The sequence below is a fragment of the Hyaena hyaena genome, unplaced genomic scaffold (genome assembly GCF_003009895.1).
Source record: "Hyaena hyaena isolate Hyena2069 unplaced genomic scaffold, ASM300989v1 scaffold_23, whole genome shotgun sequence".
Taxonomy (NCBI): domain Eukaryota; kingdom Metazoa; phylum Chordata; class Mammalia; order Carnivora; family Hyaenidae; genus Hyaena; species Hyaena hyaena.
Genome location: NW_024080655.1, coordinates 4,627,723 through 4,652,045, shown reverse-complemented (window position 1 = coordinate 4,652,045; position 24,323 = coordinate 4,627,723). Strand labels below are relative to the sequence as shown.

Genomic DNA, 24,323 nt, shown 5'->3' with positions numbered 1-24,323 from the left:
GCTTCAACATAAAATTTTGGGGGAGACACAGTTCATTCAAGAGCACCCAACTAAGAATTTTCATATTCACACATGTTTTATCTATCACCTTTAAGCCTGGCATTGTGCCTGGAACTTAGTGGGTGCTTGTATTAGTTTTCTGTTTGCTGCTGTAAAAAATTACCACAGTTGATGGCTTAAAACAAAAGAAATTTATCATTTTACGGTTGTGTAGGTTAGCAGTTCAACCCATGTTGCACTGGGCTAAAATCAAGGGGACAGTAATGCTGGAGATAGTAAAAGAGAGTCCATTTCCTTACCTTTTTCAGTTTCCAGAGGCCACGCACATTCCTTGGCTCTTGGCCTCCTTTTATTGTATCTTCAAAGCCAACCAACATTGTATTTCTCTGATCTTTCTTCCTTACCCACATCTCTCTCTCTGACCTCCCTATTCCAATTTTAGGGACCCTTGTGATTGCATTGGGTCCACCTGGATAATCCAGGTTATATTTTGTCTTAATTAAAGTAATCTGAATAACAGCCTTAACTCTATCAGCTACCTTAATTTCCCTTTGCCACATAATGTAACTAGTCACAGGTTCTGGGGGTTAGGACATGAACATCTTTTTGGGCCATTGTTCTGTGTTCAATAAATATGAGCTGCTGAAATGAGAGTCACTTCCAAGTTACATATAAAATTGCTCTAATTGCACAGCAACATTGTTCTCTATGTGTTTACAAGAATATCATTAATACACAAATGAGAAATATCCGTGACTCTTGTGTCCCAATCCAGCATTTTGTTTTCTTTCCTTGTAAAGTTGTAAATTGTCTACTTTATTCATTGTTATTTATATATTTCCTGGTGACACAAATCAGAACATGTAGTCTGGTAGTGCTTGTATAAGAAGTTGTTCATTTGTTGTTCATGTTGAATATGGTTATTAACTTATCACTTTGGAAAACGGTGCTTGATTGATATGATTGCTCTCATAAAAGTGGCTGCAACACTGCACATGGTCAAATCTAGATTATAGCTATATAATATACTTCAAATACCTAGATTGTTTTATGTGTGTTTAAGTGTTTACAACTTTGTCTTCCAAGAACTGTGAACATGAGAATGTAAATCTAAGTGAGAGTAAAACTTTAGAAAATAGAGATACAAAGCCATAAAAATTCGTGTGATGGTCAAGATTCAGTATTTTTGTTTATTTAAAGTTTATATTTAGTTTCAGTAACCTGATATCCTACAAAATTGAAGCATGTTTTAAAACATTAAAATACCATATTGTACAAGTACACTAATGGCAAAAGATAAAAAGTCCTCTTTACCAGAAATATTTCCAGATCCTGACAGTTCATAATAATAGTGTTTTATTGATCTCAAACAATTAAATGTTTCTAGTGAAAGATCTACTTCTCTATTAAAGTTTTGAAAATTATTATAGTCAGGAGCCCATGAAAGTCCCTTTCCAGAGCTGAGGCTGAACTGGTATTTTGTTTGTGATTTTGCACTTCTCTCAACCTGGAGGAAAGTGTAGGTCCATGATGGTTACACTTGAATCCTAAAGAAAGAATTGCATGCAGAGTCAGGCCCCAGACTTCTGCCTCCTTCATTCCATCCCTCTGAACTGTGTCGCTTGCCTGTGTTCACCTGCCAGGAGTCACAAAGGTGAGGGTTCTTTGGGCAGTCATTTGAAAATGGTAGTGAACTAGATTTGAGATCAGGATAAAAATTTGAGGAGAATAAGATAGCAAATAAGAAAATAAAAAAGATGTTACCTTTTAGAGGTGTTTTGCCTGGCCCTACATCTGGGAGAGGAACTTTTTTCTCTATGAACATATAAGGAAAAGGAACAATGTTGTTCCTCAGACCTGAGCTTATTTGTCATTACAACTCGTTTTTTATTTAAAAATACACATCACATAGCATTCTGAGGTTTCATTTTAATAAGATCTGTAGAGAGCACTTTAAAAAAAGATATATTTTTATAAACTTAAGTAATATGTGTTTGCTGTAGTAAAAGTCAGAAAACACAACCAAAGTGATAATCATTTTGAGTCTCAACAACTGGAAACCACCATTCATAAAATTGTGATGTAAAGTATCAGATGGGTTTAAAGGGAGGCAATAAGGAAGATTTTTTTATAAGCACACATAAGAAGAAATCCATATGGCCAACACAGAGATTCAAATGTATTCACCCTTTTTCTCTGAGTTCTTAAGAGTGTGGAAAAACTCAGTGATTGTTGGTAGGAATTTCAGTTGATTCAGCTATTTTGGAGAAAAACTAGCAAAAAATATAAATTTAAAAGCGCAGTTCCTTTAACCTAGCAATTCTTTTTCTAGGAAGAAACTAAGTAGACAGCACTCAAAAAACTTTTAACTGTAAGGATATTCATCTCAATACCATTAAAAAGAGAGAAGAACTAAAAGCCCAAATTTTAATTAGCAGAAACCTGGATAAATAACTTTAATATTATCCACTAAATATGATGACATAGATCTATAATTCCTGAGAAAGAAAGCTGATAAATTTTAGGAAACAGTGGGGAAGTAAGAGATACAGTATAGTAAATATGATCCTATTTTTGTAAAAATGTTTATTCTCCATAGCAATGTGTGTGTGCATATATATGCAGAGAAGTTATCCTGACATAATTAACTAGGTCTGACAGCAGTTATCTAGGAAGGTGATGTTTCAAGTAATTTAAATTTTTTTCTTAATATTGTCCATAATGTGTTTGTTTTTATAGTAACCTATATATTTACCTTATGATCAGAAAAAAAATTTTTTTCCAGTTGAACTTTTTTAGAATAAAGTGACATAAAGACAGGGAGAACTAATTTTGCCTGTGATACAGTGAGCAACTTAAATGCTCAGAAATAGCCACTCCTAATTGGAACCTTGGTTTAATTTGACAAATTGACAGTTTAAAAGATACTTTCAGCTGCAGCTTTGGAAAGAGTCCCTACCTAGAGTGAGTACAAATTTATACAGGAGGGGCGCCTGGGTGGCTCAGTCTGTTAAGCGTCCGACTTCAGCTCACGTCATGATCTCGGGGTTTGTGGGTTTGAGCCCCACATCAGGTTCGTTGCTGACAGCTCACAGCCTGGAGCCTATTTCAGATTCTGTGTCTCCCTCTCTCTCTGCCCCTCCCCCACTCATGCTCCGTCTTTCTCAGTCTCAAAAATAAGTAAACTATAAAAAACATTTTTTTTAAAACAAATTTATACAGGGGCGCCTGGGTGGCTTAGTCGGTTAAGCGTCCGACTTTCGCTTAGGTCATGATCTCGCGGTTCGTGGGTTCGAGCCCTGCGTCGGGCTCTGTGCTGGCTGCCAGCTCAGAGCCTGGAGCCTGTTTCAGAGTCTGTGTCTCCCTCTCTCTCTGACCCTCCCCTGCTCACGCTGTCTCTGTCTCTCTCCTAGAAATAAATAAAAATATAAAAAAACAAAAACAAAAAAACAAAAAAAAACAAATTTATACAGGCAAATTGAAAGAATGATTGTTTCATTCATTTGAACATTAGATTCTTCTGTGGTGTGTGAGACTGGTAAAAACGTGACACTTTTACAACAGTGTTAAATCTTTTATGGGGGTAGGATATAAAGAACATAAGGAGCTTTAAAAGTCATGAAGTTGTGTCCCCTCAGTTTATAGTTGAGGAAATGGAAGCCCATGCAGAGAAGGTGATTTGCTTAAGGTCACGCAGCTAGTCACAGACCTGTGAAGGACTTGTTTTTTCATGATTCCTGGAGGCCTAGCCTCTTTACCTCCTTTACAGATCGTCATCACTGAATGATAATGTCGGTGGAGATGGATTCTCTAACAAATGTGACATCAGACAACTTTATCAAACAACCAGCAGTGTATTAAGTGCTTAACATGTACCTGAAAGCATTTGGACTATGTTCTACTAGAGGTAGAACAATACAAAGTTTTTTTTTCTGGAGAGACAGACATAAAATAGGTAAACAATGTAATAAGCACTGTTAAAGAAGTGTGTAAAAAGTACTATGGGAGCTCAAGAGAAGAATGGCTTCACAAAAAGAAATGTCATTTGAGCCCAGTCATTTGGCCTTCATCAAAAGCATAAGGATAGATGTGTATTCCAAATAGAAATAGCATGTGCAAAGGGACAGAAGATCTGAAAAGAGCCACAAGGATAAGAAGAGACCCTGGGCAGAGGGTTTAGAAGAAATTTTGGCACCAAAACTTCTGTACTGAAAATTTTTATTAGAATATTTGGACAAATTCTAAGTGCTGCAGATACAGCTTGATCCAGGGCTGAAACAGCATAACCACAATAGGTTGCTCTCTGTCTTCATTTCTCTGCTTCCCTTAACCCCCTTCTCAGCCTCCTTTGAATACAAAATCGCTGATCCACATAGCTCAAACAAAAGTGCTGGATTAGAGTCTCTTTAGTACCAGCTGACCACTTGGTTAATGTCTCTTCTCAGAGATAATTACCATGACCAAAGGGAAAGGAATCCACTGATCAGGGCTTCCATATAGGGAAGGATGCTTCCAGCCAGCAAGGCAGGTGCTTTTGCCACAAGAAGGGGATTGTAGATCCTGGTTAGCAAACACTATAAATACCCACAAAGTAGGATCACTAAAGGCCGAGGTAAAATCTTCATTGCTTGGAAGATCTTTATATTTTCCATCATATTGTCTCAGTAAATAATCTAAAATTTTGAATACCAGATTTAAAATATTCCATCCCTTGGCCAACAGACACATGAAACGATGCTCAGCATCCCTCCTCATCAGGGAATTACAAATCAAAACCACACTGAGATACCACCTCACGCCAGTCAGAGTGGCTAAAATGAGCAAATCAGAGAACTCAGATGCTGGCGAGGATGTGGAGAAACGGGCACCCTCCTACACTGTTTGGGGATGTAAACTGGTGCAGCCCTTCTGGAAAATAGTGTGGAGGTTCCTCAAAAAATTAACACTAGATCTGGGGCGCCTGGATGGCTTAGTCGGTTAAGCGTCCGACTTTCATTTAGGTCATTATCTCACGGTTCATGGGTTCGAGCCCCGTGTCGGGCTCTGCTGACTGCCAGCTCAGAGCCTGGAGCCTGTTTCAGTCTGTGACTCCCTCTCTCTCTGACCCTCCCCTGCTCATGCTGTCTCTCTCTCTCTCTCTCTCCTAGAAATGGATGAAACATTTAAAAAAAAAAAAAAATTAACACTAGATCTCCCCCTAGGGACCCAGCAATAGCACTGCTAGGAATTCACCCAAGGGATACAGGAGTGCTGATGCATAGGAGCACATAGACCCCAATGTTCATAGCAGCACTCTGAACAATAGCCAAAACGTGGAAAGAGCCTAAGTGTCCATCCACGAACGAATGGATCAAGATGTGGTTTATCTATACAATGGAATACTCCATGGCAACGAGAAAGAATGAAATCTGGCCACATGTAGCTACATGGATGGACCTTGAGGGTGTTAATGCTGAGTGAAATAATTCAGGCAGAGAAGGACAAATACCATATGTTTGCACGTATAGGAGGATTAGGAGGAACTTAACAGAGGACCGTGGGGGAGAAGAAGGGGGGAAATAGTGGGGGAGAAGGAGGGAGGCAAACCATGAGAGGCTTTTGAATGCTGAGAACAAACTGAGGGCTGATGGGAGTGGAGGAGAGGGGGAGGGGGGAGATGGGCATGGAGGAGGGCACTTGTGGGGATGAGCACTGGGTGTTATATGGAAACCAACTTGACAATAAACTATTTGTAATATATATATATTCCATCCCTAGTTTCTAATTAAGGGGAGATGTTTTTGAATGGGTATAGCATGGGGCACCTGGGTGGCTCAGTCAGTTAAGTGTCCAACTTCGGCTCAAGTCATAATCTCACGGTTTGTGGGTTTGAGCCTCGCGTCAGGCTGTGCTGGCAGCTCAGAGCCTGGAGCCTGCTTCAGATTCTATGTCTCTGTCACTGCCCCTTCCCCTCTCACCCCCCGCCAATAAATAAACATTAAAAAATAAAAATGAGTACGGCATAATAAAAGATTTCAGTAACGCTGCTCTCATGTACTCATTTGAATACCATTAAAAATAATAGGTAAGAATGTTTATCATATGTGAAGAATAAGTTGCATATGGGGGCTGGAATTAATATTATAATATAGAAATATTCAATTTCCTGTCATAAAGGACCAGTGGAAAGTGATGGCCTCACTCTTGGTTTTGTAGAACTCAAAAATGTTTATGCCCTTCAATTGTTTAAGTTTAAAATAGTCACCTTTTATCTGATTTGGCAGTGAAGTAATTATCCTTATGTAGTGACATTTCCCTCTGTGACCATGTGAATTTACTGAGGTACAGTTCCAGATTAGAGAGGTATTTATTAACAATATCTTGGTTAGAGACCAGCAGCAAATGAAATATATGAAAATGAACTTGATATGAGTCAGATATTTACTGCTGTTATATATAATTGGACATATGTACTTATATAATGTAGTCAAAGGAAAATAAAATTGAATTGAGAACTCTTAGAGAATGAATCATTCCATATAATAGAAGTCCATTTAGCTAATTTTCAAATACTTGGTCAGTTTTTCCTTGCAGTATAAACTCTGCTGTAAAATATATTTCAGACCTTTTTTTTTTTTTTTACCATCTTCAGTAAAACAAACTTAGAAATAATTCCTTTTTCTTTATGATTCAGGTCATTACAAGCATCATTTATTATGCTGTGAAGTAATGGAATTTTGTAGGGTTGCTTGTCCCTTGTGAAAGAGCCCCAAGGTGCTTTGAGATCTTATGTATGCATCATGTCCTTTTTAACCTACCCCTCAAATTCCTGTCACCTTTCGCTCCTGGGCTGATAGCAGCCTCTTCTAAATGCTAAAGATTTTGAAGGCATTCACATTGTATATGAAATTGGAGTACATAGGCTTCCAATATTGACATAGTCGCCTGGTTTATAGAGGCTTAAGAAACCTTTATTGGCTGATTGGATGTTGTACCTTTACAAACATACTCTCTTTTGTAACCAGAGGAAGAGAGGTGTTCGAAAGGAGAGAAATTCAAGCTGATTAGCATTTGCCAAAGATATTATAAAGTCTCAAATTTTAAGAACTTAAAGTTACCTCAATAAAAATATATATCAGGCTATAAATCTGCAGCCAACCCTTATCTGGCAAAGAGCCATGCCATTTGCTGCCATGTCAAGAAGCGAAGCCCAGCTGTCAGTGTGCTCCCTTCCTTCTGCAAATAATTTTATCTGTCACCTCTAGCTGTTGTATCTGTTGAACTTAATGAAACTAAAAGGAAAGGAAAAGTACTTCCTTACAAAGTAATGTTGGCCAAGCCCATGCTATTCAAATAAAGCCCTGATTAGCTAGCATCTTTTTAATCTGAAACTAAGATTGTGCTTTCAGTATTTCTTCAGCGTAAATCTTCATTCTTTTGTTCCTCTTGCAAAAGAGGAACCTCCAGGTGACCAGATTGCTTAGGTATTTTGGAATAGGAACATCTTACTCCAGCATTCCTCCCCCTACCCCTGTTTTTTTGTTTTGTTTTTTGGTCTTTTTCTAAAAACCTCATTTAAAAATACCTATACAGTCATGTACTAAATAGCTACCTCTTGAAGTAGCAAAGTAAGCAGATTTTCTCTAGCCTCCTTATATAAAGCTCTTTTGCACTCTGGCCACTGGCTGTAGCTTTTACATTTTCTTATGTAAAAATTTTGGTGTGCTGTAATGTGTCAAATAATATATCGCATTGCCATAAAAAAAGATCGATAGGCCTTGGAGTTAAGTCAGTCCATATTCAATCCATTATAGTAGCTTTCCCTGCCCTACATGCATTTGACTGTTGGGAATATGTTCAAATACTATTAAAGAGAAGCAAAATTTTCTATGTCTTACTGAGATAAACCTAAAATTTTGCTTGCAGGCTTTTGTTAGCTTTGATTGTTTGATAGAGATTACAGCTCAGGTGGTCAAGTACTATGGGCCTTGCTATTATATTTTTAGTGCCTTTTAAGTACAGAGTGCAGGGTTTTTTTCCTTAAATAGTTTATTGTCAAGTTGGTTTCCATATAACACCCAGTGCTCATCCCCACAAGTGCCCCCCTCCGTGCCCATCCTCCCCTCCCCCCCACATCCATCAGTCCTCAGTTTGTTCTCACCATTCAAGAGTCTCTCATGGTTTGCCTCCCTCCCTCTCCCCAACTATATTTCCCCTTCTTCTCCCCCATGGTCCTCCATTAAGTTCCTCCTAATCCTCCTATACGTGCAAACATATGGTATATGCTCTTCTCTGCCTGACTTATTTCACTCAGCATAACACCTTCAAGGCCCATCCATGTTGCTACACATGGCCAGATTTCATTCCTTCTCGTTGCCATGTAGTATTCCATTGTATAGATAAACCACATCTTCTTGATCCATTCATCAGTTGATGGACACTTAGGTTCTTTCCATGTTTTAGCTGTTGTTGAGAGTGCTGCTATGAACATTGGGGTCCACGTGCTCCTATGCATCAGCATTTCTGTATCCCGTGGGTAAATTCCTAGCAGTGCTACTGCTGGGTCATAGGGGAGTTCTAGTGTTAATTTTTTGAGGAAACTCCACCCTGTTTTTCAGAGGGGCTGCACCAGTTTACATTCCCACCAGCAGTGAAGGAGGGTGCCCATTTCTCCACATCCTCGCCAGCATGTAGAGTCCTCTGATTTGCTCATTTTAGCTACTCTGATCGACGTGAGGTGGTATCTCATTGTGGTTTTGATTTGTGTTTCCCTGATGAGGAGGGACGCTGAGCATCGTTTCATGTGTCTGTTGGCCATCTGGATGTCCTTTTTGGAGAAGTGTCTGTTCATGTTTTCTGCCCATTTCTTCACTGGATTGTTTTTCGGGTGTGGAGTTTGATGAGTTCCTTAAAGATATTGGATACTAGCCCTTTATCTGATATGTCATTTGCAACTATATTTCAGAGTGCAGTTTTGATACAAATTCCAATAAAGTAGAAAGGCCAGGGGAAGCAGTGAAGGGATCTCCTCTTAAAAGCATGGCAATGAAGATTATCCATAATGATATAATAATTATTATACAGACCAAATAATTACAATGGAAGTTATTCTGGGCTAGCATCTCTTTTTCCTCTGGCATCTCTGAAATGATAGAATGAGCAAGGGCTGATGAGTTTTATCTGTAGTCCCTTAACATTGTCCAATTTAATGCATATTATTAAGGCAAGCATCCAACTTTATTCCATGTTCTTTTTTAAAATTTTGTAAAGTTTACATATTTATTTTGAGAGAGACAGAGAGATCACAAGCAGGGGAAGGACAGAGAGAAAGAGAGAGATTGAAGATCCCAAGCAGGCTCCACAGGATCAGCGCAGAGCCCAGTGTGGGGCTCGATCCCACAAAACTGTGAGGTCATGACCTGAACTGAAATCAAGAGTCAGACCCTAACCAACTGAGCCACTCAAGCACCCCTATTTCATGTTCTTATTCCTTCTTTTTAAAATCTTTTTTTAAGTTTATTTATTTACTTTGAGAGAGAGAGTGTGTGTGTTGGTGAGTGCAGAAAGAGAAGGAGAGAGAGAGAATCTCAAGCAGGCTCCACATTGTCAGTGTAGAACCGGATGTGGGGCTCGATCTCATGAGCCATTAGATCAAGAGTTGGACACTTAACCAACTGAGCCACACAGGTGCCCCCAAAATCTTTTTTTAATAGGCCCTCGTAGTCACCAAAATCTATGCAAGCCTACCTTCTGCATTTAAAAAGCTAGCTCTAAATTCGATTAGTTGAACTGATACCAATTAAAGATTACAAAAAGATAGGGTTTTTTTTCCTCAAAGTGGAAGTTTCTGATGAGCTGGTATATAATTTGACAACTCCAGTCTAGTATCATGTGATAGCAGGAACTTCATCATATCCCTTAGACACCAAGACCAATGTCAGATTTTTCTCAAATTCAAACTGTGTGTGTGTGTGTTTTCTTTATTATAAATATATGTTATGTGATGAAGTTTTAAAATATACAGGTATGGGGCACCTGGGTGGCTTAGTCGGTTAAGCGTCCGACTTTCGCTTAGGTCATGATCTCATGGTTCGTGGTTTCGAGCCCCGTGTCGGGCTCTGTGCTGACTGCCAGCTCAGAGCCTGGAGCCTATTTCAGAGTCTGTATCTCCCTCTCTCTCTGACCCTCCCCTGCTCACGCTCTCTCTCTCTCTCTCTCTCTCTCCTAGAAATAAATAAAAATAAAAAAATAAAAAATAAAATAAAATAAAATATACAGGTATAAATAAAGCAAAAGACATGAGTGTGCCTCTCTTCTTAATCCCACTTCCAAAGAGAAACCACTATAAACTTACTTGGTTTTGTGCGTATAGAGACATGTCTACATCTACATCTATGAAAAAATATATATGTAATTTCATAAACAAAAATATAGTATACGTATTATTCTCTATTTTTAGTTTATTATACATTGTGAACATCCTCTCGTGACAGTGTGTCTAGTCTTTCTGTATCCATTGTAGACCGTGGATTTCCCCGTTCCCTTATTGGTGGGCTTAGGTTGTGTCTGATTTTTGGGGGCTGCTGAAAGTGATGTAATGAGCTTCTTTGTGTGTGTGTGTGTGTGTGTGTGTGTGTGTGTGTGTGTGTGTTTTATCCTTGTTATATTTTTATTTACTTTTTTAACAATATCTGTAGGATAGTTTTCCTAGAGTTAATATTGCCAGATCAAAAGATAGGCACTTGTAACATTTTGGTACATGTTGTCAAATGACCCTCCATACAACAATAAATTTATAAGTCTCCTTTTAGTAGATGAGGGTTCATTTTTCCTACATCTTCAACGGCATAGTTACTTGTTTATGATCCAGAAAACGTGAGCTATAAATAATAAATCTCAAGATTATTTTATATTAGCTTTGATTTATGGCTTCTACAAATAACCTTCAAAAATAGGTGCTTTTATTGTTTTCCTTTTATCACTCCAAACCTGTTCAGATAGGGAATGTTCTGTAAATACAATTCCTTTTTTATTGTTATAAGTGTGAATTATCTTTTAAGGAATTTACTTTATCACATATTGCCAAATACTTCTTGTATATTTCTTCTATGACTGACCAAATTAGAATATTGACTTCAAAAGCTTACTCTTTCAAGTTGGAATTCAAGGGCTATTGAACATGACATTCCCTTTGCTGAAATTTATGTGCAATCACTTTTGAAATAGCCCTTGAGTTTTAATAAGCACCTAATACTGATTATAATGGTAGGTGAACAGTAATTTAAAGCATATTAAAGGAAACTTTATATGAATCCAAACAAATGTTAATGAAATCTGAGCTTTATTTATCGTTTGCTTACTTGCAGGTGGACTCGCCAATGAACTTGAAGCATCCCCATGACTTAGTCATATTAATGAGACAAGAAACAACAGTTAACTACCTCAAAGAATTGGAGGTGAGGCAATGGGCATGTAATATGCAGCTTAAACTTGTTGTATTTCACAGAGAGCTGTTGTAGTCAAAGAAAAATGAGAGCACATTATTTCTTAAAGCTCAGTTCTTCTCAGTTTTATAGGAATAAATTTCATTTTTTTTTTAATGTTTTATTTATTTTTGAGACATAGAGAAAGAGAGAAAGAGCATGAGCTGGGGAGGGGCAGAGAGAGACACAGACACATAGAATTCGGAGCAGGCTCCAGGCTCTGAGCTGTCAGCTCATGATCTGAGCTGAAGTCCAGTCTGATGCTTAACCACCTGAGCCACCCAGGCACCCTGAATATATTACTTTTAAGTCATGTTTTAAAAAACAGCGTCTAATTAGAGGACATTTGAGCAATTTGAGCAATTTTAGAAACAGACTAATTCAGGTTTTGCTGGATCCTTGACTCATTATATCCTTGAACAGGGTTTCCATGTATAAGTTTTTCCGTCAAGTATGAAAAGGAACAGTCTCTGTGCATATGCTTAGAAGGAGAGTTTAGGTAAAATACAAAAAGGAAAAATGATTTCAATAATCCATAAAAATGTAATTTTTATTAATTTCTAAGTAGGGAAAACTAGAGTCTTGTTACTGTGTGTTCTTCTGATGAGGTGAAAGCATTAATCACTTTGCACCTTGAAAGCTTGAAACCTATTGGTGCTAATAAAATCTGACCTTTTTGTTCCTATCATATGATTTCCATAAACTGATTTTGCTTAATAACACACAATATTAGTTATTTGAAAAGCTAGGAATAAGACAATAGGAATATTTATACAGCTTCATGCTTGGAAGCTTTATATTTTTTTTTAAACACAGTGTTCAAAAAATGCAGTGGTGCAGAAAATAGTTTTTATTTTCAAATGCGTATCCACATTGTGTATGTTTATTGCCATTCTTTTTTTAAGAGGCAGTATGATATAAAGAGAAGGAGACTTAAATTAGAGTATGTGAAGGGGAAAAATGCCATTCATCATGTCAATGAAAACAAAAATGAAAAATATTGACTCCATCAGTTTTTGATTAAGGTAGTGGGGACTCTGGGATAAAGGTGGAGACTGGAGATATAAATTTGTTATTCACTGAAACATAGAATTAAAACCATGACACTAAAGAATACCATTTTTCTACAAAGTAGTGACAACCAGATGAACTTCTTAAGGTGCCAGAAGACAGTGAAGGAATAGCCTCAAAGTGCAAAGGGAAAACCAGTCAAACTAGAATTGTATAGTCTTTTAAAGCATCATTCAAGAGTAAGGGCGGGGCACCTGAGTGGCTCAGTTGGTTGGGCGTCCTACTTCGGCTCAGGTCATGATCTCAAGGTTCGTGGGTTCGAGCCCTGCATTGGACTCTGTGCTGACGACTAGCTCAGAGCCTGGAGCCTGCTTCAAATTCTGTGTCTCCCTCTCTCTCTGACCCTCTCCTGTTCATGCTGTCTCTCTCTCTCTCTCTCTCAGAAATAAAATAAAACATTAAAAAAATTAAAAAAAAAAAAAAAGAATGAGGGCAAAGCAAAGATGTTTTCTGACAATACAAAGACAGTTTACTTACCACAGACTCTCACTTTAAAGAAAATTAAAGATGTACCTCTGCAAAAAGTAAACCCAGAAGACATGCGTAGGATATAAAATGATGAGTAAAAATACTAATGAAGAAGTTGCTAACTTTATTTATTTATTTGTGCTTTGAAAGGTAAAACTACATTAAATTAATATGTGGTTGGGTCGAGGTATGTTCAGTGATTAATTAAAGCTTGTTAGACTCTTCTGTCATGTTTATGAGAAGGTGAAAGTAACAGTTAAAATCCTGTTGGAAAATTTACGGGCAAACATACTAAAAGTGTAAGAGCCTTGCTACCTTTCAAGTAGTCTTGCCAAAGGAAATATGAATCTAATCAAACCACTGTGTTTCCAGTGTCATTTGTTTTCAGTATAATAGGTTTCCTTTGTGATTCTGTATATTTTATTTTATGTATTTAAAAGATCTTTCTGAGAAGGGGTCTGCAGGTTTCATCAGACTGCTGAAGAAGTCTATGACACAGAAAAGTTAAGAACCCCTGGATCCTGCTATCAATATTTAGGAAATATACAAGACAAAGTAAGGGACATGGTTAATGAACCTAGGAGATGCAGTCAGTAAAATCCTATCAAGTGGCAAACTTCGCAGGACAAACGACCCAACTTTTTAAACAAATTAGAAAGATTTAAAAAGTTGGGGAGGGGGACTAGAGGAATTACCAGTAGATTAACAGACTTATACACAAATCAATCATTTTAGTTTGTGGATCTCAATTGGATTTTGTTTCAAACAGACTGTCTCTTTATTTGTATTTCTTTAAAGTTCTTTCTTTTTTTTTTGAGAGAGAGAGAGAGCATGATGGGGCAAGGGGCAGAGTGGAGGGGGCGGGGAGAGAGAATCTTAAGCAGGCTCCACACCCAGCACAGAGCTCAAAGCAGGGCTCAAACCCACGACCCCAGGATCATGACCTGAGCTGAAACCAGGAGTTGGATGCTTAACCCACTGAGCCACCAAGGCCCCTCTCCTTTATTTTTAAGAGGGTTTTTGGTCAGTTTGTTTTTTGTTTTTTGTGGGGTTTTTTTGGTTGTTTTTCAGAGAGACAGCAGGAGCAAGGGAACGGCAGAGGGAGAGAGAAAGAGAATCTTAAGCAGGTTCCACGCCCAACATGATGCAGGATATAGGGCTCGATCCCACAACATTGGTATCATGACCTGAGCCAAAATCAAGAGTCAGACACTCAACTGACTGAGCTACCCAGGCACCCAAAAAACTGTATTTTTAAGAGGGAAGAAATAATTGGAAATTTGAGCACAGACTAGATATTTTGATATTCAGGAATTACTATTTTTTTACATGTGATCATGGTGTTATGGTTTTTTATTTTTCTAAAGAGTATCTTTCAGAAACATGCTAAAATATTTACCAATGAAAAACTTAACCAAAAATAAGGGCAAGCACTAAAATAATGGGACTGCAATCTGTAGTTTCCAAACCTGCAAGTTAAGGGAAAATACAAAAAGAGAGAGGAGGGAATATAGAAAGTATTGACAAGCACATGACAGGCAGGAAAAGAGGAAACAGCAGCAAAGAAAAAGAATGATAAACGTACCTGAAACTAATAGAACATTTTGTGTCAGCTACACTTGAATAATTAAAAAAAAAGAAAAAAGAAAAAGATTAACAGAAATTCCAAAATACAAAGGTTAAAATGAATTCCGATAGGTCAGCAATCATAGTATATGTATCAGATTAAACTTGCTGATTAAAACTCAGTCTGTCAGATTGGATTTCTTACTCAGTCCAGCTGTATGGTACATACAAGAAGTAACACCTAACACAAAGCCAGTGTTATAAATGGATGGAAAAAATATTCACTATGGAAATACTAAGTAGAAGAATGCTGTAATGGCAGTATTTATACAAATTCACAGTCCCTCATCTGAAATCACTGGGGTTATATATATAGTTAGAATACAGCCTTTTACCTTTTTTTTTTTCATTTACAACTGTTATGGGTACAGATATTTTGTCTTACATTGTACTGCCAGCAGATTCTGATCCCAAATTCCATATTCAAAGACAATAATATTTCTTTAGTGAAATGTGTGAATATTCATACTAAGAGGATAAAGACAAAAATGGCTTTTCATCAGGTTTTGCTACCACATACTGTTCAGTGCAAAATTCCATTTTCCATGGACCCCATCGTCATGACCTAAGCGAAGCACTCCACATCCTACCTCTATCATTTTCAGGGATTATGATTTCAACATATTAAATTTTAAGGGTAGGAAGGACACAAACATTCAGACAGTAGCACTAAATATGAAAAAGTAAAGCTTTAAAACTTAAAAATAAGTATATATTAATATATTTATGACATTGGGATAGAGAAGGGCTCCTTAAATAACAGAAATCATAGTTAAGAAAACTAATTGATAGCTTGGACCATCTTAAAATTAAAAGCTTCTCTCTAGCAAGTGACACCATGAACAAAATTAAAACGTAAGTTATAAGCTGGGAGAAGATATTTGCACCATATAACTGAAGAATGAGTTTACACAATCACTCTTCACAAATTTCTACAAATCAGTGAAAAAGCACTAGGGAAAAAAAATAGGCCAACTCAGACAGTCAAGCCACAAAATATCTCATAAATATATGAAAATAGGCTTAATTACATTAATGATTGCATTAGTTAAGATAGTCTGCATTTTACAGTGTATGTCAACTTTTGCACTGACAACAAACAGTCCCAAAAATCTCAGTGCTATTTCATGGAGGAAGGTGGAGGCTCAAGGAAGAATAACCAAATATACAAGCCCATTTAATATTTCTACCTAGAAATGACATCATTCCGGGGTGCCTGATGGCTTAGTCAGTTGAGTGTCTAACTCTTGATTTCAGCTCATTTCATGATCTGAGCCCCACATTGGGCTGTGCTCTGACAGCGCAAAACCTGCTTGAGATTCTCTCCCTCTCTCTCTGCCCCTCCCTCACTCATGCTCTCTCTCTCTTAATATAAAATAAACTTAAAAAAAAAAAAAAGAATTTCTACTCACATTCCATTGTCCAGATCAAGTCACATGGCCAAGCTTGAAGTCATAGGGAAGTACAGTACAGTTTACCTACCAGAAAAGAGTGGGGAGGGATGGTGTAAGTGGAAACAGATCATTTAGTAACATCCTAGTAATCTTAATGGTTTAAAGCAATAAGATCGTATTAAATGTGACTCTGGTCCAAAAGCCAGAACTCAAGCTGATACAACAGCTACTGTCTAGAATATTTCTGTTCTCAGTACCTGAGGGAAAAGAACATATACCGGCTGTAAAGATGCTTCCCTCCGTAAGGTTTAATGGCACTTCTCATGTTACATTTGTCAAAATAAGTCATACTGGCCACATATGAGTCCAGCAGAACAGTGATGTAGAGTCCTTTGTGAGGAGGTGCTGCAAGTTCATTAGTAGTAATACAGTCTACTCCAGTTCATACCATCAAATTGACATAAATTAGCAAGTGTGCTGTTGGTAAGTTTGTGGCAATATTATGGGTATTACCATAACCTGTTGATAGAATTCTAATGGTTATAATAACTTTGAAAAGCAGATTGGCAGTGTCTAAATAAAACTGAAAATGTGCATTTCATATGACCCCTGCATCCCATATTTTTACCCCTGCTGGAACTTTTACACATGCATACAAGGAAACTTAGATCACAGCATTTTTAATAGCAATAAGATAAAGAAGAAGCAATGTCGTTTACAGAAAAATAGGCAAATACATTTTTATACATCTGTTTAATTGAAGAGTTTAAAACTGTACTGATTGTACATAAATCCTAAAAACATAAAGTTAAAAAATAATTTTTAGAATGATATATTTAGATGATTTTTTATTTATATTTATATTGAGATGATATTTATATAAAAGTTTCAAACTTGCAAAGCAATGCTATATGTTGATTTGGAGCATATATATGTATATAAAGTAATATTTTAAGAGAATAAGGATAAATAGTAATATTTTATAAAGACACAGAAATGATATATCAAACAAATTCAGGACAGTGGTGAGAGAGAGGAATTTTGAAGAAATAAAGAGGGGTTTCAACTACTTTTTTTCCCTTTTAAAAAATCTGAAGTGAGTATGGCAAATGCTATATGATCGATGTGGGTGGTGAAAACATGGGTTTTATGTAATTCCTCTGTATGTTTCAGAAAAAAATTGTGAGTAGCAGGACTTCACCTGGAGAATAGGGCATTAGGGGAAGTTATTCCAGGTGGCAGTATGAACATGCTAGATATCCTGAAGATCTGAAATATGATGTGTTTGGGCAGTTCAAGGTAGTTTTAATTGCTGAGCCATTCTGTGCCAGGGAAGTTAAATTGATAGATGCAGTTAATTTTTTAATTTTATTTTTATAAAGTTGGCTTCACACCCAGTGTGGGGCTTGAACTCCCAACCCTGAGATCAAGAGTTGCATGCTCTACCAACTAAGCCAGCCAGCACCCCAAGAGATGCAGTTTCATAGGTAGTCAGAGATCATATTATGAAGATATTCCAGTGCCATTAATGTAAATGTTATTTTCTGTTACTTTCTGTGTATCGACACCTGTTTGGAGAAGCTTATTTAGGTTGTCAACTAATTAATCCCCCTTTATCCACAATTTTACTTTCTGTGGTTTCAGTTACCTGCGGGTCACCTGTGGTCCAGAAGCAGATGATCCTCTTTCTGACCTATTGTCAGAAGGTCGCTAATAGTCTGACACTTTGTCAAAATGCCTACGTCGTTCACCTTACTTCATCTTACCATGTAGGCATTTTATTACCTCACAGTATCACAAGGATGAATACACTGCAAGCAGATATTTTGAGAGACCACAGTCACATAACTTTTATCATAGTGTATTGTTAGAATTATTGTATTTTATTATTAGTTATCGTTAATCTCTTCCTGGGCTTAATTTATAAATTAAACTTTATTATAGGTATATATGTACAGGAAAAAACATATATTGGGTTGGTACTGTCCACAGTTTGAGGCACCCACTGGGAGTCTTAGGACATACTCTTGCAGATAAGGGGGTACTATTGTGCTCAGAATCCTTGTCTTCATAGAGGATTCTGACTTCAGCACATTAAATTCTCCATTCTCTTACGTGGTATCTAGATTGAAATAATAAAAAAATCTCTCGGAGTCCCGCTCCGGCTGGGTCCAGGGGTCCCTGAAGGATGGACGGTGTCAGCGAGGGAGTGATGAGAGAGGCCCAAGATTCTTTCTGGTCACCAGCCGGGCCTCCCTGCACTGTCTGAGACTCAACTTTATTTTATGATTTAGTGTTTGGGGGACGGCACAGGAGTGGCATTCTGATGGTAAATCCCTTGATCAGTAAAGGTTCTCCAGAACATTGATATGTAGAAGTATGGGGAACAGCCCAGACGTGGCAAAGGTATAGTAATGGCAAAAGTTAGGCTCATCACTTAATAGGAAGTATTAAGAAAAAAAGGTCTTTCAGGTAAGCAATGTTGTTCCCATAACCACAAAAGAAGAAGTTATTTTAGTAAGTTCCTTCAAAAAGTACAATCAGCATATCAAAGCCAGAATGAGTCACTCCTAATATCAATTAACAAGGTGACTTGCGGGTTGGTACTCAAGCCGAAATAACTGGGTGTGGGTGGATATCGGGGTCACCATCTGACGGCAAGAGTCCGTGCAACTTACCTTAACCTCATAAGGAGTTTCCTCAACCTATGAGTTCAGAAACTGCTCCCAACAAAAATCCATTATGTTCTTACTATCTTCTCAACAGAAGCAATTAGTTGCTCAAAAAATTCACATAGAAGAGAATGAGGACAGAGATACAGGACTGGAACAGAGACATAATAAAGAAGATCCAGACTGCATCAAAGCCAAGGTGCCCTTAGGAGACCTGGATCTCTATGATGGCACATACATAACTTTGGAAAGCAAAGACATCAGGTAAAAGAAATTCTCTTTCCAAAAATAAAAGTAACATTTTCCCGAACAGAACTTTCTCAAATCAATGAATTATCTAATGAGAATAACCTTCGATCACAAATGAGTTTATTGAAATTTGAAATTTCAAGATACATCACGTGTAGAATTCTTAAAGACTGATTTAAAATATTGAATCCCACAGAAGATTGAACAACTTATAGTAAAAGAAATACAAATGGCTGATAAACATGTGTAAAACATATCTCTCAGTTCTGATCAAAGAAGTACAAATTAAAACATTTAAATTGTTTTCACCTATCAAATTGGAAAATATATTTAAAAATCAGTAACTGGTAAAAATGTAGAGAGGCCATCAACAGAAATGTAAAATGGTTTAATATTTCTAGAAAGAATTTTTAAAAGCTTTTAAAAAGTCCCGTGATTTTAACATTCTTTGTTATACCTACTATTTTCTAACTCTTGATTTATCTCCTTTAAGTTGAACTCCCAAAATATGGACTCCAGCAGTCATAGGGTGAAAAAGTCTGACTGCTGACTCATACTGGTTGTAAAGTTGGGATGCTATGAGAATGATTCCATTGGGGGAAAATCAGACATTTTTTCATCTTTCATTCATTCATTCATTCATTCATTCATTGCTCCCGGCTTCTTCATTTTAGCCCTGAAGATTATATAGACACAGAATCTCCTGTCCCTCCAGACCCTGAGCAACCTGATTGTACCAAAATTCTAGAACTTCCATATAGTATACATGCTTTTCAGCACCTGCGAGTAAGTAGAGAGATTTGGGATCTTGTTTTCTACATTTTTTTCTGTAACTTACTCTCTTACTTGTAAATATTCTTTTTACTTCTTCTCTTCCAAACAGCTTTATAATTTTGTGAACATCCCCTATTTCTTAAAATGCCTTTAATAAATGCTATAATACACTGAGTTATTTGTGAGCTTTTGTCTTATGATCTCCTTTTTCTGTTTTGTCTTTTTCAATTTTTTCTTCTTCAGGGTGTACAAGAAAGAGTTAATCTTTCTGCACCTCTATTACCTAAAGAAGATCCAATCTTCACATATTTATCTAAACGACTGGGAAGAAGTATAGATGACATAGGCCACCTCATCCATGAAGGCCTGCAGAAGGTAAGTCCTCAGTGACTGAGAGAGCTGGAGGCTATGCATAGAAGGTCTTTTTTTCTTTAGAAAATAACCTATCTAGATCGTTTGTCTTTAGAAAGTGGTTCTTTTATTCTAAGATTTTTTAAAGATTATTTTATTAAGTAATAATTATTACTATTTTAATAGTTTAGTAATTTATCTGCATATATTTTTATTTAATAATATTAATAGTTTAATAATATAAATTATTAAATGATTGCTTATTGTCATTAAGATTATTTTTATTTTAATTAAGATTTAAGATTATTTTTTACTTATTTTGAGAGTGAGAACGTATGCACGCCTGCGGGGAAGGGGAAGAGAGACTAAGCCACCCAAGTGCCCTCAAAATAACTACTTTTTTAAAAAATTGTTTTTAATGTGTAATTACTTTTGAGAGAGAGAGTGAGAGAGACAAGTTAGAGAGCCAGTGGCTTAGGGGCAGAGAGATGGAGACCCAGAATCTGAAAAAGGCTCCAGGCTCTGAGCTGTCAGCACAGAGCCAGATCCAGGGCTCTAACTCATGAGCCGTGATATCATGACTTGAGCCATGAAGTCGAGTGCTTAGCCGACTGAGCCACCCAGGCACCCCAAAAATAACTATATTTTTAATAACTATTTTTAAAAGAAAACAATTTGTCCTTGTAAAAAAATTCAGACTTTCTAAAAATATAAAAGAGGGGGGTAAACTCAGTTAATTACTGTTTTATAATGGTGTTCTGGACCTTTATTTTTATACATCTTTATAGTTAAAACAGTTATTTTCATAAAATAAATTTTTAATAGTGGAATTCTGAGCATCAAAGTTTAATCATTTATTTAAGGTCTTTTACATAAATGTCGTCACACTGTCCCCCAGAAATGCTGTAGTCACTTAACTTTTCTGCAGTTAATATACAGTGTAGCCAACAGTGAGTGTTGGCATACTCTTTAATCTGTGCCAATTTATAAAAGGAAAATTTGAATCTCTTTTATTTCTATTCTTTGATAATTAGCCATTGTTTCCTATTTCTGAATTATCTGTTAATGTTTTTGGCCCACGTTCTCTTGTGTTTTTGTCTTTCTTTTTAGATTTTTTAGGAGCTCTTTACATATTAAAGATATTAATCAATGGGTGTCACATGTATTTTTCTCAGTTTATCTTAAACTTTTTTAAAAAACTTAATGCCTTTTTAAAAAACTTAATTTGACTGTTCTTGCAGTGCTGAGTTTGAAATTTCTCTACATGGGCTTAAACTTATTTACACTGAGTTTTTTGTTATGGTCCAGTTCAGTATTTTGACCTCTATGTGGTTAAGATTTAGGGTATGTTATGAGATGAAAATCTAAGCCACAAAAGAAGCAAACCTACCTGAATTTGTTCAAGTTCACTAAATAATCCACTCTTTACTGAAGACATAATTTTTAGCACTATTGGTTTGCTTTAGATTGTGAACACACATGGCAGAAGAACAAATAAAAGGGGCACGTAGCTGGCTCAGTGGGTAAAATGTATGACTCTTGATCTTGGGATTGTGGGGTTCGAACCCCACATTAGGTGTAGACGTTACTTGAAAATAAAAAATCTTAAAAATTTTTCATCTTTTACGAAAACATAAGCCTGTCATTTGCTTACATATGTACCTTCATGCAGATATTAAATAGGAAACTTTGTTAATTTCAGGAATTTCATGTTAGAACAACTGGCATTTCTTTTTTTTTTTCTTTTTTTTTTTTTTTTTTTTTTTTTTTTTTTTTTTTTTTTTTTTTCTTTTTTTTTTTTTTCTAATAGTTTATTGTCAAATTAGTTTCCACAACAACTGGCATCTCTAAGTAGGTTAGGTCCTGACTTCTGAAATCCTGAAATAGGAACCAATAAATTGTGACCACTCTGTGGGCTTTCAGCATGATTCACCCCTTGGAGCAGTAGCTTGGAACTGAATAGTCTCTCTGTGGAGATGACACCTTAATGCATTTTGCTCAGCTGATGATCAGGAGGCTCTTTGGGCAGGTGTAGTTTATTTGTCCTTCGTCCCCTGCTTTATGACTGCTGTAATGTCTTCATCTGAAGTTTCAGAAGAGACAGAATAGGAAAGATGCTCATTTTGAACATTCTCAATCGAAGAAAGTATGTTGAGTTGCGTTTGATTGTCATTTTATTTGTTTAATCTCTAGAATTCTTCCTCATGGGTACTGTATAACATGGCTTCATTTTACTGGAGAATAAAGAATGAGCCATATCAGGTAGTGGAATGTGCCATGCGAGCACTTCACTTCTCTTCCAGGTAAGGTTTTTCCCTTTTTGGACTGCCTGAGTCTCCACATAACTCAGGACTGTTACAGAAACAATGCATAGGGAAACAATATGAAGAAGCATTCTTTTATACTTAGACTCTTGTCTGTCTATGTTTAAAAAATTCATTCCCATCACCAAAAAAAAAGACCAATGTCAAAGAGTTCACAGTTCAATATATTCTTTGTTCAAAGTTCAAGAATATTCTTCTGATTTCCATTAAGGAAAAAATATATTATGCAGACCCCCTCTGATTCACTTGAGACTTGAATATAAGGACCCTGTCTGGGGGAATTAGCATAAATTACATTTTTCTCAAAGCAAATAGTAAGCCCTAAATATATTTTAAAATTATAAAATGTCTGCCAGACCTTATTTTTGTGGCAAAATTTGGAGCTATCAGATTGAATAAGCACCATCAGTTATGTAAAGATGAAACAGTATAATTTTCTTAAATTATTTTCTCCATCTATTAGTATACTCAAAGTTAAGTTCAATAACTTCAAATGTAATTTTCCCTTGTCAAATACTTATACATAATCATGGAGCACATGCTTCTTTCCTGACATTTTATTACACCTGTCCTTCTCTTTTAGGCACAATAAAGACATTGCCCTGGTCAACCTGGCAAATGTTCTGCACAGAGCTCACTTCTCTGCAGATGCTGCTGTTGTGGTCCACGCAGCTCTGGATGACAGTGACTTCTTCACCAGCTATTACACTTTGGGAAATATATACGCAGTAAATACAACGTTTTTCTTTTCATAAGCCAAACCAGTTGCTATTTTCTTTTCTTTTTTAAAAAATTTATTTTCAATTAAAAATTACCTTTTTCCTTCCTCTTTTGGTCTGAACAAGGAAAAGGACATGGAAATGAAGAAATTAGGGGGGAAAAAACCTCAACACAATAATGTATCATAATTGTCTTAGCCCCTGGACAAAAAAGAAAAATAACTAAATTGATTGGAATATTAAATTCCTGCCGAGTATACCTCTTAAGATAATTATACTTTCTAGTTAAGTGATCTTATAGCGTATCTTATGTTGTAGATTTGGTCATTGATCAAAAATAACGGTCACTGTAGAAGATATAAGTGTGAGCTCATAAATCATTAGGAGATTTGGACAGATGCAGCCAGGCGGTAGCTAACATTTTTCCTCGTGTGTGTGTGTGTGTGTGTGTGTGTGTGTGTATGTGTGTGTGTGTTTGTCTCTTCAGATGCTGGGGGAGTATAACCACTCAGTGCTCTGTTATGACCATGCTCTGCAAGCCAAACCTGGGTTTGAGCAAGCTATAAAGAGGAAGCATGCTGTCCTGTGTCAGCAAAAACTCGAGCAGAAATTGGAAGCTCAACATAGGTAATTGGAAGAGACTGTCTCCCTGAAGCCCTAAGTTAGACCTGTGTAGGGTGATGTCAGTGTTAATTTGTTCATTAGAATTAAGAAAAACCTCTTCATTACTGTTAGTCCTGTCCCTTTCCTTCAGGTATAGGAAGCTCAGCACAATTCAGAGGTTTTGTAGAGGAATCTTTAATGGCATGAATTCTAGGAACTAGAGAATCTTTACAGTAAATTTGTCATTTAGATCCATACACTTTTGACCATCAATTGCTTTTATGAAGTCAGATGAATTGAGTTCCTCCCAAATGCTCAGTAACTCTATTATGTTTTCATTTCCATCGAATGCATTGTCAGTAAAATCACTTGCATATGCTGTATTTGATCGTTCTCCCCTTTAGCTTCCCTGTTGGATTATTGTTAAGTTAGTTAAGTGATGTCGAGAAACATTATTTGGCCCATATTTTAATCAGATTTCTATAAATTGTACAGTAATGAAATTCTATTGTAGCTGGTCCTTGCAGTATACTTAATTTAAAAAAGGTATTCAGTTCCATAAATAGTAGGGCCAGTTAGGAAACTTCACATAACTCAAAGTGAATCATTC

General features: G+C 36.7%; 1 protein-coding gene across 1 annotated transcript in view; it reads left to right on the top strand.

Annotated features, from left to right (window-relative positions):
- Nucleotides 1–24,323, top strand: part of TTC17 (tetratricopeptide repeat domain 17) — a 126,543-nt gene that overhangs the window by 13,698 nt on the left and 88,522 nt on the right. Inside the window, exons 2-8 of the mRNA XM_039226773.1 lie at nt 11,346–11,435; nt 18,788–18,957; nt 19,617–19,728; nt 19,960–20,091; nt 22,261–22,370; nt 22,975–23,119; nt 23,598–23,737. Coding sequence (XP_039082704.1) covers nt 11,346–11,435; nt 18,788–18,957; nt 19,617–19,728; nt 19,960–20,091; nt 22,261–22,370; nt 22,975–23,119; nt 23,598–23,737 — 899 coding nt within the window. The remainder of the gene's footprint in view (nt 1–11,345; nt 11,436–18,787; nt 18,958–19,616; nt 19,729–19,959; nt 20,092–22,260; nt 22,371–22,974; nt 23,120–23,597; nt 23,738–24,323) is intronic.